Here is a 16274-nt window from a genome sequence, read left to right on the forward strand (position 1 = left end):
GCCCAAAGACAGCTGGGATAGGCTCCAGTACCCCCCGCGACCCTCGTGAGGAAAAGCGGTAGAAAATGAATGAATGAGTTGTGGATACCAGCATTTTGTTTACGTGATCGGTAACGGTATCGACCGATTTCACTCATCGAATATCGGTATCGGCAGCCTAATCGCAACCCTGATCGCAACATCCCCGATCCATCCAATCCTGACTTGGTCCAAGCCTCTTCAAATTAAACTTTCACCATTTGTTGACCGATGTCTATGAAAGAGAGAGTGGGAGCGCTCTGCATCATCCCACCTCCATCGTGTGACCCCGCCTGACTCCTACTGACAAACAAAGACGGTTTGATCACCACACATGCCGCGTTGTAGCCTAAAGTTAGGGGTGTTTTTTTGTACACACCGCCCCTCCCCTTCCATCAAATTCAACCCCCCCCCAACACACACAAACACACTTTCCTCTGTACGCTCGAGTCTCCTGCTGCTTGGCAACAGTGTGGACTGCCTGTGTGGGCGTATGGCAATGAGTGCTAGGCAAAAGCTCGAGGAAGGAGGGGAACACTTACAGTTGCAATTGAATAATATAATATAACAGGCACCTGGGAGGTTGTGCACATGTGCAAGTGGAAAGAAGACCGTGGATCGTGGAGGTCGCTGTGACATTAAATGTGACAAACTGAAAAAAATGTATTTAGTTATTTGATGAAACTTAACCCGCGAGGAATATAATCTCTCATGGTTACGTCTCCTCAAGTCATCATTCAATCCCGCTTGTTTGTCTTTGACTATGCTCCTGCTCCCACTCCCACCCTCTCCTCTCTCTATTCTGTGTCTCTCTCGCCCACTGAGTTCTTCACAGAAGAGCTCACGGCGTTCCCACGGTAACCAGTCTTGCTATTTTGCTCCACAGAACATGCGCGTGACTGTTTGACAAACATCCCGCAGCCAAAGATATGCGTCTTTGGAAAATGATTACTGAAGATGACTGAAGGAGTCCACTATGGTGCTAGGTGCCATGCTTGGCTAGCTGGGAAGGTTTCACGACTAGATCCACTCGGTTGTGATTGACACGCCGATACCAGCCTCCTCTACAGGAAGTGAGCAAAAACCACTAATTTCTGCTCTGTGAAGTGCCACAGCTGATGCTCAGACAAAGACACCATTTTAAAAATGTCGGTTGGGGGGGGGGGGGGGGTGAATGTATTTGGATTGTTGCAATTTGAAATGTAATATCGTAACTTTCGTCTTCACGGTTTCCACAGCAACTATTTCTCTCAGAGCTGTGGTGACCCAAGGACATTTCACTTCCTGTGAAAAACATGGGAGACATTCACTTGCTTACCAATGACAGACACGCCGGTCTTCTTATCGTCTTATAATCATTAATCATGATATGAAACCATAAACCACTTAAACCTGTTTCTTCTATGAATGTGCCGAGTGAAAAAAAAAAAAAACATCACAAAGACTCTGCATGCTCAAAAATGAAGAGTAGAAGGTATAAACACCACCCACATTCGGGTTGCTTCCCACACACACACACACACACACACACCACACACACATGCATGATTTCAATTGAAGACATCTTCAGCAATCATCAGCACTGTTGCAACATTTTGATTTAAGTCCTAAACCATCCCTGTTAATCTATGCCCTGAAAAGGAAAAGGAAAAGGAGAATGACAGCTGCTGTTTGACTGTCCCACTGCACTAAGTACTGCCCATATATTATAACCATGTCCATCAATCAGCCTGTAAGTCAGCCTGTACTAGGATGAAGAGTCTTGAACCAGTCATGATGTGCTATACAGTGAAGAAAATAAGTATTTGAACACCCTGCTATTTTGCTATTTCTCCCACTTAGAAATCATGGAGGGGTCTGAAATTTTCATCGTAGGTGCATGTCCACTGTGAGAGAGATAAACTAAAAAGAAAAATCCAGAAATCACAATGCATGATTTTTTAACAATTTATTTGTGTGATACAGCTGCAAATAAGTATTTGAACACCTGTGTATCATCTAGAATTCTGACCCTGAAAGACCTGTTAGTCTGCCCATTAGAAGTCCACCTGCACTCCATGTATCATCCTGAATCAGATGCACCTGTTTGAGGTCGTTAGCTGCATAAAGACACCTGTCCACCCCATACAATCAGTAAGACTTTAACTTGTAACATGGCGAAGACCAAAGAGCTGTCCAAAGACACCAGAGACAAAATTGTACACCTCCACAAGGCTGGAAAGGGCTACGGAGCAATTACCAAGCAGCTTGGTGAAAAAAGGTCCACTGTTGGAGCTATCATTAGAAAATGGAAGAAGCTAAACATGACGGTCAATCTCAATCGGAGTGGAGCCCCATGCAAGATATCACCTCGTGGGGTCTCAATGATTCTAAGAAAGGTGAGGAATCAGCCCAGAACTACACGACAGGACTTGGTCAATGACCTGAAAAGAGCTGGGACCACCGTTTCCAAGGTTACTGTAGGTAATACACTAAGACGTCATGATGTGAAATCATGCATGGCACGAAAGGTTCCCCTGCTTAAACCAGCACATGTCAAGGCCCGTCTTAAGTTTGCATATGACCATTTGGATGATACAGAGGAGTCATGGGAGAAAGTTTTATGGTCAGATGAGACCAAAATAGAACTTTTTGGTCATAATTCCAATAAGCGTGTTTGGAGGAAGAAGAATGAAGAGTACAATCCGAAGAACACCATCCCTACTGTGAAGCATGGGGGTGGTAGCATCATGCTTTGGGGGTGTTTTTCTGCACATGGGACAGGACGAGTGCACTGCATTAAAGAGAGGATGACTGGGGCCGTGTATTGTGAGATTTTGGGGAACAACCTCCTTCCCTCTGTCAGAGCATTGAAGATGGGTCGTGGCTGGGTCTTCCAACACGACAACGACCCGAAGCACACAGCCAGGAAAACCAAGGAGTGGCTCCGTAAGAAGCATATCAAGGTTCTAGCATGGCCCAGCCAGTCTCCAGACCTGAACCCAATCGAAAATCTTTGGAGGGAGCTCAAACTCCGTGTTTCTCAGCGACAGCCCAGAAACCTGACTGATCTAGAGAAGATCTGTGTGGAGGAGTGGGCCAAGATCCCTCCTGCAGTGTGTGCAAACCTGGTGAAAAACTACAGGAAACGTTTGACCTCTGTAATAGCAAACAAAGGCTACTGTACCAAATATTAACATTCATTTTCTCAGGTGTTCAAATACTTATTTGCAGCTGTATCACACAAATAAATTGTTAAAAAATCATGCATTGTGATTTCTGGATTTTTCTTTTTAGTTTATCTCTCTCACAGTGGACATGCACCTACGATGAAAATTTCAGACCCCTCCATGATTTCTAAGTGGGAGAAATAGCAAAATAGCAGGGTGTTCAAATACTTATTTTCTTCACTGTATATATCACTATATTGACACGCACTATGGTACCCATTATGGCATTGGATGCTCATATCACCGAGTACTTTGGTACGTGACAAAAAAAATTGTAAATAATTTTTAATAATTGTTTAAATTTTTTGAAATATGTAAATAAAAAATATTAAAAATGTAAAAAAACATATAGAAAAAAATAAAAAAAAAATTTATTTAATTTTTTAATAAAAAAAATTTCATTAAATTATATTGGCAACATATATTGCCAGAGTTCAATCTCACCATCGGCCATCTCTGCGTGGAGTTTGCATGTTCTCCCCGTGCATGTGTGGGTTTTCTCCGGGTACTCAGGTTTCCTCCCACATTCCAAAAACATGCTAGGTTAATTAGCGACTCCAAATTGTCCATAGGTATGAATGTGAGTGTGAATGGTTGTTTGTCTATATGTGTCTATAGGCTCCAGCACCCCCCCACGACCTTTGTGAGGAAACACGGTACAAAAAGAATGAATGAATGAATAAATGTGCCCTGTGATTGGATGGCCACCAGTCCAGGGTGCCCCCCGGCTCTCGCCCGAAGACAGCTGGGATAGGCTCCAGCACCCCCACAACCCTTGTGAGGAAAAGCGGTAGAAAATGAATAAATTAATGAATAAATGTGCCGTGTGATTGGCTGGCGAGCAGTCCAGGGTGTACCCCGCCTCTCGCCCAAAGACATCTGGGATAGGCTCCAGCACCCTTGTAACCCTTGTCAGGAAAAGCGGTAGAAAATGAATAAATTAATGAATAAATGTGCCGTGTGATTGGCTGGCGAGCAGTCCAGGGTGTACCCCACCTCTCACCCGAAGACAGCTGGGATAGGCTCCAGCACCCCTAGCAACCCTCGTGAGGATAAGCGGTAGAAAATGAATGAATGAATGAATGAATGAATGTATATTAGGAAAGCAGGAAGTGAACAAATGTAACAGTTACTGATTGTAAAAGTACCAGATGGAGGGGTAGGATTTAATAAGCTTTGCTTCTTCCTACTCCTTTCGGCCATGTGGAACTGGGAACTGATTATGTGATGCATTCAATTGTAATCTGATGCATGTTCAAATGAAATAAAACCATTACCATTTCCAAGTGTGCACAGGAAGGGGATAGAAAAGTGAACAACGCTCAGTTAGTCTGAGTCACATCTCCAGCAATAGGAAACGAAACAGCGAGGGGAAGATAGCGACTGTACGTGGGTACGTACGTATGCGTGAGAGAGCCAGAGGGGGAGTTATAAAATTAGTAAATTAAGCTCCTTCTGAAACAAAAGCCCATTAGCGATATCCACATTCCCACAATTAACACCAATTTCCGAAAGCGACGAGCACATAACCGCGAGGCTGCGTGTGTGAAGAGGCACATAAATGGGAGCAGTGGAGCACCTTCGCTCGGCCCGCATGAGCTTTAAGCATCCCACCGTGACAGCTAAAGAGACACGAAGAAGGCACTGTGAAGTCCTTTTTTGGTGTTATATAACGGTGTTGCTCTCCATATCAGCGCCACCGAGGCCTCGAGCTGACCCTGATGCTCGTCCTCATCCTGCCACTGCAACAAGAGGAAGCGTCACATTATGGCGAGACCGCGATGAGGACTACGGGGTGTCTAATAACGGACAACCCAGGTATAAGAACAGAAACAGAAATTATATATGACCGCCCTCCGGCCAGTAGTAATTATACTGTGATTACACTAATTAATCTCATGCTCTCAGTATGAGCCATCCTTCTCCTTTGCACACATTTTTAGGCTCAATGTTATATAAAGAGACATACATTAAATGCGCCCGTGTGACCTCACCTAAAATTAACCATAAAAGTAACAAAAATGCGCTTCTCGGCTGGAGGTGCTTGCGTTTATAACATCACATCACCCGGAGGCCTCGCATTGTTCACAGTGCTATTAGTGGGAGGAGGGGAACAAGGCAGGCTCAGGACAGCTGTTTACAAGACAACCGCGGGGAGGAGACTCTTAGTACGGATGCAGCAGCTGCCGCACGCATGGAAACAAAAAAACAAAAAAAAAGCCGATGATGAATTATGGGTGATGTGAGGAGCGGCGAGCCAAAGGGCAGACACGAGCACGCTGGCTGAAGGACTAAAAAAGCAATTAGATAATAAAAACAAAAGGCAACTCTCTTAGCGCTGCTCTTGCCGTCTCCATCCCCTTCGTTGTCTACGCACCCTGACAACAGATGGCGAGTCCATGTGTGTTCCACCTTTTTTCTTTTAGACCTACTGAGTAAGTTCATATCCTCTTCCTGTTTCCGCTGCCTAATTTTACTAAATTTACACGGGGGGGTTTATATGTGGTGGCCAGACAGCAACAGGATGCTTCTAGTTGATCTGACCCCCCTCCATAGGCATGCAGCCATAGGTACTGTAATGGTTTATTTCATTTGAACGTGCATCAGATTACAATTGAATGCATCGCATAATCAGTTCCCAGTTCCACATGTCCAAAAGGAGTAGGAAGAAGCAAAGCTTATTAAATCCTACCCCTCCATCTGGTACTTTTACAATCAGTAACTGTTACATTTGTTCACTTCCTGCTTTCCTAATATTCATTCATTCATTCATACATTCATTTTCTACTACTTGTCCTCATGAGGGTCGCGGGGGTGCTGGAGCCTATCCCAGCACTGTCCCAGAGTAGGAAGAAGCAAAGCTTATTAAATCCTACCCCTCCATCTGGTACTTTTACAATCAGTAACTGTTACATTTGTTCACTTCCTGCTTTCCTAATATAGTTCAAGTTTTTATTTATTTATTCATTCATTCATTCATTTTCTACCGCTTTTCCTCACGAGGGTCGTTGGGGGTGCTGGAGCCTATCCCAGCTGTCTTCGGGCGAGAGGCGGGGTACACCCTGGACTGGTCGCCAGCCAATCACAGGGCACATTTATTTATTCATTTATTCATTTTCTACCGCCTTTCCTCACAAGGGTCGGGGGGGTGCTGGAGCCTATCCCAGCACTATCCCAGAGTAGGAAGAAGCAAAGCTTATTAAATCCTACCCCTCCATCTGGTACTTTTACAATCAGTAACTGTTACATTTGTTCACTTCCTGCTTTCCTAATATAATTTATGTATTTTTTTAACTTTATTTTTATTAATTTTTTTAATAATTTTTTTTTTTTTTTGTCACAGTGATAGGAGCATCCAATGCCATAATGGGTACCATAGTCAGTGTCAATATAGTGATATATATAGCACATCATGACTGGTTCAAGACTCTTCATCCTTGTATTTAGCAAACATCAACTGCTTGTATTGTTTCTTGAATTGGCTCATCGTTGTGCATTGTTTGATTTCCTTACTCAATCCATTCCATAGTTTGATTCCACATACTGAAATGCTATGGCTTTTTAACGTTCTCCTAGCATAGAAGTGTTTCAATTTTAGTTCTTCCCTGAGACTGTAAATAACAAGAGACAATCCATCACAGTATTTAATCGTGTTTAATAACTAATATGTGCTTCCGTCTAATGACTAAGACACCCCCAGGGATGAGAAGAGGCAGTTTGAGTCGACGAGGGATTTAGTGGAGTCTGAATCAGAGACTGATAAGAGGATTGGGACTTAGTGAAAACAGATAGTGTCAAAATCAAAACGATTGTATCACGTAAGACTGACACATTCCATTTCACTATTTTCTTCGACATAAATTGCTGCCTACTAAAGAAACATAATGCAGACTTGACTAGTGTGTATGTGTGTGACTGTGCGTATAATAATATCATAAACAAGGACGGATGCACTTGCCGTATTCCGAAGCTTACAGCACTCTAACTTAAGGTCAGTCATGAGTTGGAGACACATCACATGCTTCTAGGCGCTCGCTTAAGACGGATTTGAAAAAATAAAAACTTCACATAGAACACATTAAGGGCAAATATGACAGATATGACATGGTCACCTCATTAAAGCTAAGTGGCCTTTTGGAGAGATATTGCTACACTGATAAAATGCACGTCAAAGTACCACAGTCTATGAATATGAAGCTTGTTTTTTCATTAAAGAGGACCTATTATTCTTTTCCCATTTTTCCGACCTTTTAATGTAGTTAGGATGTTGTAGTCTCATGTTAAACGACGCCAAAGTTTCAGATAATGAGGTTCGTGCATTTGGAAGTGAGCCCTGAAAGAAGTTTAGGATGGTTCAAAACGCTCAGTTTCAGAGGGCGTGGTATAACTATTCTTTTGTGATGTCACAGAGGAGCGGGCTTCCTTATGGGCGTGGCTTCCCCAAGCTCTTTTTCTCTGTATATTAGGGCAGAAGTTATTGTATTTGGTGATTCCCAACAAGCGGAAAATATTTTCATCCGTCAATGGCATTTCACATGGGATTGTTTGTAAGCATGAACGTGAAATATCCACCAATCCGGGAAAGGGAAAGCCGGTACTTTAGCAAAAAAGCGTAATGATTACACTTCCACTACCGATGTTGTACCAAGATTGTCTGCATTTAGTAAACGCGACGCCCTTCTGAACTCCACGGCAAAGTGTGTCGAGCGTGTGACCACATCACACCAGAGTGGGTGTGCCAAGAGGCAAAGCGTGGGTGGAAAAAATGACAACAGATCGTTTTGGCGGGAAGCACAAATCAAATACAACTGGAATAGGTGCAGATTATGGAAGATGTAGAAAGTTTTCTGTGCGGGTTATTGTGTGTAGCTGCTCTATAGGAGTCCACAACTCAATAGAAAGGGTCGGAAAATGAGCATAATAGATTCCAAAAACATGCTAAGTTAATTAGTGACTCCAAATTGTCCATAGGTATGAATGTGAGTGTGAATGGTTGTTTGACTATATGTGCCCTGTGATTGGCTGCGACTCTCGTATGGATAAGCGGTAGAAAATGAATGAATGAATGAATGAATGAATGAATGAAAGGTCCCCTTTAAATTATCTAATCAGTTATGCCCATGACGGACCAAATCAATATGAACCAAACACCAACACTGCCATAATGATTAATTATTGAATAATTCCTGTAGCTCTACTTCCAACCCAAATAGACACCATGGTGTCTTACTATAACTCAACCCTTGCAATTCACCTTTGTTCCTCTATCTATGTCAGCAATTTACACAGCAGTGACATTCAAAACAATAACATTCTCTTCCACTAGATGGCAGAAGTTAATATATCAGCAGCCCAGCCACGTGTTGCCATTCATACAACAGAATAAGTCATGGCACGCTTCCAATGTAAAATATGTCCCTTGGCACGTTCAAGTTTACGAACCACTGAACTACACACACAATAATAAACATACTGTAAAAACACAACTGAGCATTATTACATTATTACCTCTGCCAAGCACAAGCAGAGCGGAGGTAATGTTTGTGCCGACATTTATCTGAAGCATTTGATTTGATTTATGATTTGGACTACATCAATAACACTGGTGATGTCACAAGAGGCACAATGATCCCTAATAAAAACAGGTAACCCACCGCAAACATCACTTCCTGTCCGCCTGTCACTCAGCTCCCCCAGGGAACACATTTATAGCAACACACACAAGTCTTATTTATGTCTTAAACGGCTTATTTACTCTTATTATGTGTACATAATTGGGTAATATAAATGTAAAGGTGACTATAGGGGTGTTGGTTCATAACGTGTGACATAAGAGACTTACTTTCTGCGAATGGTGGCGCTGGTGTTGGTGTCTGTGCTGTCGGTGCGTTCAAGGTGGTCTCGTTCGGTGGTGGACGAGCCACAGGAGAGACCACGGCTCAGCCTGGTGTGGGTCCTCCTCTCCCTGGATCCCGGCGTGGTGGCGGACCCGGCTTTGGTCTGAGCTGAAGAGGCGCTGCCGTCTCCGTCATCATGATGGATGGGAAGCGACAGAGGCTGGCTGTGATTGTGGTTCTGCTCCAAGCCAGCGGTCCGAGGGCTGCGATCCTGCCTCAGGCCCTGGTTCTCCTGGCTGACGCGGTCTAGCTGACCTTCCAGCTCCTCGATACGCCGCCGTTGGGTCTCCAGGAGCTTGGCCTGGCTCTCAATGATGTTATTGAGTTCCAGGAGGTACTCCACGGCCCGGTTGGGGCTCTCCGGGCTGGCCTCCATGGCAGAAGCCCTGCCTTTGGCGGTGAAAGCCACCGCTGCTTCGACCCCAAAAGGGCCGCGATCCACCCCCCCCACCAGCCCTGATGAGTTGGGGGGAGGGAGGCACCAATGAAGGCTCTGGATAAAATGAACTATTAGCGTCAAGTAGTCAGAAACAGGAGGTCATAGAGAAGAAGGATGTCAGGATGACTACATATCATCAAACGGGAGGGCAGACATGAGCATTAGAGCATCTTAGGAGCCTTTTGAGGTGTTGCCATGCAGAGAAGAAGGTTCAACGTTGAAAAGCGAGCTGTAGATTTTCTCATTTCCTGCCGCCAGGAGCATGGCAAATCAGTATGGAATAGTTTAACAGTGTCAGCCATCATTATTTTTACATTAATGAAAATAATCAAACACAAGCAAATGGAAAGTGTAAGGTTAATTAAATGTACTTGGTAGGATGACTAAAATGTTTCTAATGAGTCAATGCATCCATCAGCAGTCTTCCAAACACACACACAGTGGCCTTTCTATTTATGATCTATCAGTAATAATCAGGCAGTGTCAGTCATTACATAACTCAGAAGATTATTCTCCCTCCCACACTGAAGATCCCCACCGTGCGAGTCTCTTTCAACCCATGGCTCGATGCGTCTTCACGGCTTGGAAAGTAAGCAAAGTTGCCTTACGAAGTTTATTCTTCAGATCCAGCGGCTCCCCTCCGGTCGTCTCTTCCGAAACCACATCCTTTCGGTTTTTCACTCGGTCCCCCAAAGTGACACGGTGTGGGATTATACATCCAGCAGCAATAATGCAGCACGTACTTACACGTCACGCGCGTTTGGAGACTCGCCACTGGCGGGGAGAAACTCCTCAGGAGGGCTAATAAAAGATTCTGCGACTGCCCCCAAAAAGTCTGAAGTGGACGCAAGCGAGTCTTGAAAGTGCGCCTCTATTTTACAGCTTTGATACTAAGACACAAATAAAAGGCGTATTTTTGGTACTTGTCTAAAACGACTTTAACAGGTGTTTTGTCGCTAATCCATTATAAATGGCGCGCAAAGACGCCTCCCGCGCGCCCGGACTGCAGAATTACGTGCGGTTTTTTGCCTCTGGAGCGCTTCAATGTCACGTGCACGGTAATGATGAACTTCTGGTCGGGTCTTTCAAAATAAAGCGAGACGGAAGCTGACTGATTTTCTAACTGAAAACCCAAATGACGACACCAGACATTTTAAATGTTAAGATTTACTCAATACTCAATTGTTATATTGTTCATTTAATGTCATCTGTGCCATTTACAATGTATCAAACATTGTTTTCATTCAAAGGGAATGTACTGCACAGCGACCGGAAACGAACAAACCGAATGTCATTGTGTGCCTTTAAATCTAAATAACAAAAAAATTACCAATATGTGTCACTTATTATTTTAATTTTTATTAAGAAATGTGAGATGCGTCACTTATTTTTACAAAATAAATACAAGGCAATTGGAGGTTATTTTATTCTGAAGGTGTATCCACAGCTCCCTTATTTCCTCATCGAGTAGCTTTACACCGTCAGGAGCCTTAAGGAGCACATGTTTCAAAGATCATATATCATTTTTCATGTAGTATAAATGACACATTTCAGTACAAATAAAACCATTTTGTGTCAAAACAGTGAAAAGACGAAAACTGGTGTTGATTCAAGCTACTTCTTACTAACTAGCCCTGAGTGCTAAAGCTAAGATGTGTTTTGTTCAGCTAGCTTAGCATGTATTGACCTACACTGGATTGGGAATTAGCATGTTAGCATGTTTTAACATCCGCATCCCTCACTAGAACAAGTTTGGACACCCCTGAGCTGAGTTTGCTTCTGTGATGCGCCCACTTGAACAGAAGGCAGCAGCTTTGGACAAGACAAAAAGAAAACACGCAGGCCCCGCAGCAATCTTATTTTTAGTGGCAGGACTTAAGTGCTCATATTTAGACTGAGACGCCATAGATTCATCCTTCTTTTTTACACAGGTGATATAATAGCGTGCGTTGGGGAGGTGAGAGAGAAATGTAAAATCCCTGTCATGGTCAAAAAGCAGGCTTAATAATTGATCTCTGGAACATGATCAAGGTTTTATCCTTTAATAGATGTCATCCAAGGGCAGATTACAATTGTCTGACTTGTTCTCAAACATCTGCATAGCCGTTTGTGGATATTTTTGGACCACTTTTAAATGTCTCCTTCATTCATCCCATAGGGTGTGATTTTGCTGCCACCTGCTGTTCATTACTATAATAACAATGCGAATAAGAACACATTGATGATGTTGGTTCAGCAGCTTATTTGCACTTTTATTAGAATTATGTTGACATTTCAGACATATAATCTCCTTTGGGAAATGAACATTGGTTATAAAAGTTATGTGACACATTAGCATTAGCATTAGCTACACACTCTTTAGGGTTGAACCATGTTGGGAACTAATCCAAGAATGTATTAATGGGATTGTTATTAGAATAAAATAACAGTCTTTGTCACCGGATGTTTCCTCAATCATAAATAATGCACGCATCTGTCATGAAAATGTGTTACTTTCCCTCCCCGAATGGCGTATCTAAAGTATCAGAAAACCTGAGTAATTCAAAAAAGATAATTCCATAGAAAAATAACATCTCACAGTATCTCTTCACCCCTTTTTTTTTTTTTTGTATTGCCATAACATAATTACAAAAGAAATAAATCCATCCCCGGATACAACAATGAGGCTTGTGAATGATTTGCCAGTGATTTGAGCCTTTTTGAAATGATTTCACAGTTAGAGAGATCAGGTCAGAATAAAGGAATGGGGTTTTTTTTTTTTATCAAGGCAACTGTACGTGGCACAATGAGCACAGCACTGTCAAGACTCCAGATAGTGGTTGAAATGTGCACACTGACCGCTTACTTTTGGCATTTCACGCTGACTTGATCATCCTAATTCACATTAAACACATTCGAAAACATTCGTTAACAAATAGGGGCTGGTATCATCAAATCTACTTGGGTTTGAATCTAGGTCCTATATACAGTATATATTCTGTATATATATATATATATATATATAGCTCACACAATAAATATATGAGTGGTTAGCTGTCGCGTGAAGTATAGAATGTATTATATGTACACATAAACTTCTTTAGAAATATTTACAGAATATACATAGCTGCAGTAAAAGGGGATTTGCGTTATTATAAATATACATCTACATTAAGTCAACAGTCTGCACACCACAGACCTTACTGACTGAAGAAACAGATGGCTGACAGCTACATTATTATTGCTCGGCATCTTCATGAGGTATACATGGACATTTACGCAGGCTTTGTACAGTAGGCCTAGTTGGAGATACTCGGAGAAAGTACAGAGGTGAGACAGACGGGGAGAAGGTTACATCAACGGATGTGAGATATATGGAATGTAATAAAGGCTGACAAATGAACTGAAATCCCAAAGTACAAAAATGTAAATAACGTCACGGTAGAATGGTGTTCATCTATAAATACATAGTTGAAGCACCTGTTGCCATAGACAACACAGATAAGTCCAGGGTATATCTCCATATCTCCATATCTCCATATCTCCACTTGGCGATGTCTGCCTGCATTTCCTTGCATTTGCGCTCCTAATTTGTCACATTATGAACGTGATCTTCTTTTCATAACCACCATCTTGATTTGATTCGTGTTTGGCTCGAACTTTAATCCTTTGGTGAATTCATTTTGTTTCTTTTTGCCTTCCCCAGTCAGAGCTTTTCTTCCTGACACTCACAAAAACACCGTGCAGTGACTTGGAGAGAAGTGTCTCCCAGGTTATGGAGGTTAGCAAATAACAATTTTAAGATTCTTGGGATCGACACAGTAAATACGTACGTCTAATCCACCGCACTGTATATTTGTTACCGTGGAAACGTGTTATGACATAAAGAGGGCAATAGTGACGCATGAAAGAGAAGAAATGGGCCTTTACAACTTGTCACATCAGCAAAGTAAAAAGGCACAAAGAATATAACTTCTAATTTAGGGATAAGGATTGAGAAGTGGTTTTAGTAAAAAAAAAAAAGTATGTCTGTCATATATTCATTCATTCATTCATTTTCTATACCACTTATTCTCAATAGGGTCGTGGGGGTGCTGGAGCCTATCCCAGCTGCCTTCAGACGAGAGAGGCGGGGTACACCCTGGACTGGTTGCCAGCCAATCACAGGGCACATATAGACAAACAACCATTCACACTCACATTCATACCTATGGACAATTTGGAGTGGCCAATTAACCTAGCATGTTTTTGGAATGTGGGAGGAAACCGGAGTACCCGGAGAAAACCCACGCATGCACGGGGAGAACATGCAAACTCCACACAGAGATGGCCGAGGATGGAATCGAACTCGAGTTGCTAGTTGTGTGGCCTACGCGCTAACCACTTGGCTGCAGTCATTAACTAACATTAATGCTACACATCAAGGGAAATTGTGTGTAGCCTCATCCCTTGAAATTAAAAAATAAAAATTACATAAATTGGCGGCATGGCGGTCGAGTGGTTAGCACGCAGAGCTTCACAGCGAGGAGACTAGGGTTCAATTCCACCCTCGGCCATACTAGTTTGCATGTTCTCTCCGTGCATGCTCCGGTTTCCTCCCACATTCCAAAAACATGCTAGAAAAAAACTAAAAACTCCAAATTGTCCATAGGGATGAATGTGAGTGTGAATGGTTGTTTGTCTATATGTGCCCTGTGATTGGCTGGCGACCAGTCCAGGGTGTACCCCGCCTCTCGCCCGAAGACAGCTGGGATAGGCTCCAGCACCCCCGTGACCCTCGTGAGGAAAAAGCGGTAGAAAATGAATGAATGAATTAAATTATATCAATTAAAATTTATTATAACAATTTAGTATATAATTTATTATAATATAATAATTAAAATTCATTATAATAATTTATTGTAAAATTTATTATATATAAAAATTAAAATTAAAATCATACAAATTAAATATTTTGATTTCCAGTATATACTCCCATTTAGATCATTATAGACTGTTACTAGAAAAAAGCCAAACTGACTTACAATGAATCCATAAATACTCAGCTGGGTTAGCATGCGGAGTCGATTGGTGTGCATTAACAATAACAAACGCAATTTATTCTCTATAAAATAAAGAAATCATGTTAAATGGGATCCAGCATTCGGCCGCCCTGCCCCGTCCGCCGTAAAAAGAGAGCCCGTTCTCAGCTACGTCCCGAGCCGCCCACTGGTGGCTGGCTGGGTGTGAGCCAAGGACCAGGCAGCACGATGGCCCTGCGCCTGCCCGCTTCTGCAGTGGCCAGAGAGAGGCCAGAGATGCTGGCCGCAGACACGCTGCCGTCTGATTGGCTGCCTCCGGACTCTGACTCATCATCCCTCGGCTGATCTAAAGAAAGCGAGGAAGCGAGGAAGGAGAATGGTTCCCTTTGTGAATACGTCACGGCATCATTTGAGAAAGGTCTCTTGCTTGCATCATCTCCTCCGTGATCTTCCTCCATGCCAAAAAGGCTATCTTCATCCTTGTCATCATCTAGCGAGCCGTGCAGTTGCTTCATCTTATGGTAGCCTGCCGCCACTTCCCAGTTGTCATCGTTCTCCTCCTCACTCTCCTCTTTTAGCCGGGGAAGCTTTTTTTCACGACTTGGAATTGGCAGTACAAAGTACTCCGAGCTGTCTCCTCTCTCGAGATTTACATCCTCCTTTACCTCCTTGGTCTTTTCCTCCACCCTCTCCTCAACAGAAGCTACTTCCTGCTTCCCATCCTCACTCCCACCTCTCCTCTCTCTGCTCCTCCCTCTCTCACCTTTCCTCCCCCTTGCTGTCACTTTCTCATCATCACTATCAGAAAACAACAGGGTGTCTTTGGGCAAACTCTGAGATTTTTTCTTCCTCCTCCTCACTTTCTCAGCGTTCTCCCGCTGCCCCCCCTCATCGTCCATAGGTTCCGAATTGGGGCTACGTAACCCTGAGCGACCTTTTGAATGCCTTCTCCTCCTTCGTTTCTCACGTGCGTCCAAAGATTTGCTTCTCCTCCTCTGCTTGGAGCGGCGCCCCCTGCGCCTGGTAGAGTCTACTGCAGCCATACTCTGCTCCTGGAGGTGACGCAGGCGGGAGGAGGAGGTGATTCTGTGCTTATGGCCTGGACAAACATTGTGTAGGGGAGGGGGGGGGTGGAAAAAAAGAAAAACATTTTAAATAGAAACATATCACGGAGGAACAAACTCATGTGTTATGCAATTTGATGTAAAAGTGTTGCAATGTGTGTTTTCATGCTTTGTTGGTGATATGCTGGAGTTTAAGTGCCCATGCATACAACTCTACTATTAACATTATCTTACATAAGTGAGTGAGTCCACCGCCACATTTCAGTTAATCTTTGTATCTTCTTCATTGTGGACTCCAATAGAGCAGTTACACACAATAACCAATTGGTCACATGCCCAAAGTGTTTCCTAACTATGAACGAACCCCACTTTCTAATATAGTGGGTAAAGGAGTTGATAATAAATGAATAAAGTCATTGGAGAGCTAATTGAAAAGTGTTTAGGATCTACTGGCATCTGGTGATCTACTGTGATCTACTACGACCACTGACTGTATGAAGTCAGAGTGGTAACGTAGCTCAGGAGAAGCCGGATGTTTGGCAACCTTGTCTGCCCGATGAGGAGCACTCATTGTCGGACACACTTTGTCAGAAGCACCGTTGGAGCAGTGGAGCTCAGAAGCCGGACGTGAGGGCCCCCGCAGGGAC

The 16274-nt window shown here is 43.1% G+C and overlaps 2 protein-coding genes across 6 annotated transcripts in view; both read right to left on the reverse strand.

Annotated features, from left to right (window-relative positions):
* Positions 1-10632, reverse strand: part of iqsec2b (IQ motif and Sec7 domain ArfGEF 2b) — a 32953-nt gene extending 22321 nt beyond the window's left edge. The window contains exon 1 of the mRNA XM_078796812.1: positions 9070-10632. Coding sequence (XP_078652938.1) covers positions 9070-9500 — 431 coding nt within the window. The 5' untranslated portion in view covers positions 9501-10632. The remainder of the gene's footprint in view (positions 1-9069) is intronic.
* Positions 10633-14441: 3809 nt separating this feature from the next.
* magixb (MAGI family member, X-linked b) overlaps positions 14442-16274 on the reverse strand; it is a 46051-nt gene continuing 44218 nt past the window's right edge. For 4 of the 5 annotated variants that reach the window (XM_058051630.2, XM_058051631.2, XM_058051628.2 and 1 more), the window contains one exon: positions 14442-15662. In XM_058051630.2, the coding sequence (XP_057907613.2) occupies positions 14728-15662 (935 nt within the window). In that variant the 3' untranslated portion in view covers positions 14442-14727. The remainder of the gene's footprint in view (positions 15663-16274) is intronic. The other variant, XM_058051632.2, reaches the window with a different exon arrangement.

This window comes from Doryrhamphus excisus, linkage group LG15 (assembly GCF_037039965.1).
Source record: "Doryrhamphus excisus strain RoL-2023G ecotype Guam linkage group LG15, RoL_Dexc_Guam_v1.1, whole genome shotgun sequence".
In the NCBI taxonomy this organism is placed as follows: Eukaryota; Metazoa; Chordata; class Actinopteri; order Syngnathiformes; family Syngnathidae; genus Doryrhamphus; species Doryrhamphus excisus.